This window comes from Malus domestica, chromosome 14 (genome assembly GCF_042453785.1).
Source record: "Malus domestica chromosome 14, GDT2T_hap1".
NCBI lineage: Eukaryota > Viridiplantae > Streptophyta > Magnoliopsida > Rosales > Rosaceae > Malus > Malus domestica.
This window is the reverse complement of record NC_091674.1, coordinates 4,602,313-4,604,912: the sequence shown is the minus strand read 5'-3', so window position 1 is coordinate 4,604,912 and position 2,600 is coordinate 4,602,313. Positions and strand designations below refer to the sequence as shown.

The following is a 2,600-nucleotide window of genomic DNA, read 5'->3' as shown; positions in this document are numbered from 1 at the left end:
TCTCCAAGTGGTCAATGCTCCCCATAAAATGATGGTGTCCATCGAATGTCAATCGAAACAACCGAACCTCAGTGTCATGTACAATAATTTTATTATCAACTATTGTTTTCTAATAATTCAGGGCAAAAATTTATGCACATTTTGGCCAGCAATTCTTGATTTTTTTTTCATTAATCCGATGATTTAAAGGAAAAACATGTCCAAATAAAAAATATAATTCAAAAAAATCATTTTTCTTGATCACTTCACTTCAAAGTTAATAGAAATGCAATAAACACTTGAAGATTAGAGAACAATTATCTCACCTCGTCATCCTCACTATCACCCTGCCCATCCTCATCGGCCACATCATCAATCTCGTCATCTCCGTCATCATCAGACTCGTCACCAGAACCGTCATCTCCGGCATCACCAGACCCGTCATCCCCCTCGTCACCAGATCCGTCATCTCCGTCCTCACCAGACCCATCATCCCCCTCGTCACCAGATCCGTCATCACCAGACCCGTCATCCCCCTCGTCAATATCCCAACTCCCGTCATCCTCCAAGTCATCATCTCCAAACCTATAACCATCATCGTCATCCATATCGTCCTCGTCCATACAGTCATCGTCATCACCATCACCATCACCATCGACGTCTGTATCATCCTGGAGAAGTTTTATATCAGTTTAAAGAACCATAGAAAATTATCCATAATAATAATTAATTTGTACTTTTTGACAAAATAAATAAATAAAATAGAACAAAGTAAAAGCTAAATGTATCATGTCAATTGTTGGTTCAAATCCACACCTTTGGGTAAGTGAGTGCAGCAGAGGCCCATCAATCTAAATGTATCATGTCAAATTGTTGGTTCAAGTCCACACCTTTAGGGGAGTGAGTGCATGAAAGGCCCATCAGTCTTGGTATAATTCTCTTGAAAAATAACAACTGGCCTACTTGAATTAGTGTTTACTCTTGATGACCGCGAGCATCATTGAAAATTCTCCAATACACATCAAGTTTGCGCATCTAACTTGCACGACGGAACAAGAATTGTTATATTATTGTAAGAGCAATCAATCTAACAGTTTTTAATCTTTCGTGCAAGTTAAATGTGCAAACATTGATGTGCATTACATAGAGCCTCCAAGCATTAACCTCCTGTATATCTTTTTGAAATATATTTATATATGATGCATTCTGCATTAAAAAACATCGCTATGTTGAGACTTTTGTTACAGAATCTGACTAACTTGTTTCTTAAATAACACAAATACACCTTGCAAATCAATTGAGTTCGAAAAGAATTCAACCTTAATCCACATCCAAACCCATTTATAATCGAATTGATGAGTCCACATCCTACTTAGATCATCGAATCTAACTTGTCAATCCATATCCAACAAGTATCGAATTCAAATTAAACCAAATCCTTGTCGAATCTAATATAAGAACTAGTAAAGATTAAAATATCAATAGCAACTTCATTTTTTTATTATGCTTTTTTATTTTAATTAGAATTATTTTTCATTATGCTTTTATATTTTAGTTAGAAGTTTTCATGTTGAATTAAAATAAATAAATATAGTAGGTGTATTTTAACCACGTAAAAAAAATAAAAAAAACAAACAAACAAACAAAAACCTACGGTTACACAAAAGCATAAATAATATAAAAATCAGAAAATAGATTACATCAAATCTGAATTATTGTCGAATAGCACTAGCCTTTATCTAAATCCAAATCCATTAATAAAAAATTATCGGACTCCAATCTTATTTAGATAATTGGATCGGAAGTCGCGATCCATGACTTATTAATTACATTAGATTCAGATCAGATTCGGTTGACAACCCGATTCATTGACATGTCCAGTCCCAAACAACTTGAGCTCGGTATCAAGCTTGAATGGTTTAAGCTTGCTGGAGCGGGCTCATAAGAAGCAAACAGTGTCTAGTTCGAGTTCGAAAGAAATTGGAGCTTGGCTCATTTACAGCCCTACCCAAGTGTTGACGTTGGATTAGATGCATTCCTCACCAAACAACACATCCAAATATTGACATAAAATTGAATTTCAGTGAATGCAATAAGACTTCAAAATGCAAATGTTTATAGAAAACAGTAAACAAACCAAAATCTGCACCTGAAAATCGCTTTCTCCCATTACAGTTTCCTTTGCTTTCTCGCTTAACAATCTCACCTACAATGAAGCAACAAAGAAAAGATCATGCACAGGTGTTTGATTAACTTTCTTAGGAAGAGAAGACGGAGAAGAAAGCGAATTGGAAACTTTATTTTCCAGCCTCATTCTACAAACTAAAAAAGCAAAAGAACAAACGAAGATGTTGAAGAGAGATGGTTTAGATACTGAAAAACAGAAGAAAACTAAAATAAAAGGTGCGGAAACAAAATACAGGCAAGTCCTCTGTTCTCGTACATTAAAATTTTGCATACAAACAAGCAATTTGGACACAGAATAAAATATCCCTTTCTCAACAGACTCAATACTATTTGTAACAAAACAAAGCTTGCAAGCTGAAAGAATAACCAAATGAGTAAAAGATAAACGGGCGAAAACCGAAAGGTAAACACCTGACAATTTTCTTGGATTCCTC

General features: G+C 35.0%; 1 protein-coding gene across 1 annotated transcript; it reads right to left on the bottom strand.

Moving 5' to 3' along the window:
* Nucleotides 1-217: 217 nt before the first annotated feature.
* LOC139191631 (uncharacterized) lies at nucleotides 218-1,492 on the bottom strand. The gene is made up of 2 exons (XM_070812587.1): nucleotides 796-1,492; nucleotides 218-650 (listed from the first exon to the last, which is right to left on the bottom strand). The coding sequence occupies exon 2, from the start codon at nucleotides 600-602 to the stop codon at nucleotides 297-299; it is 306 nt and encodes a 101-aa protein (XP_070668688.1). The 5' UTR covers nucleotides 603-650; nucleotides 796-1,492; the 3' UTR covers nucleotides 218-296.
* Nucleotides 1,493-2,600: the final 1,108 nt, after the last annotated feature.

Coding starts and splice junctions, on each gene's coding strand:
- LOC139191631 (XM_070812587.1), bottom strand. CDS start 602: ATGGACGAGGACGATATGGATGACGATGATGGTTATAGGTTTGGAGAT.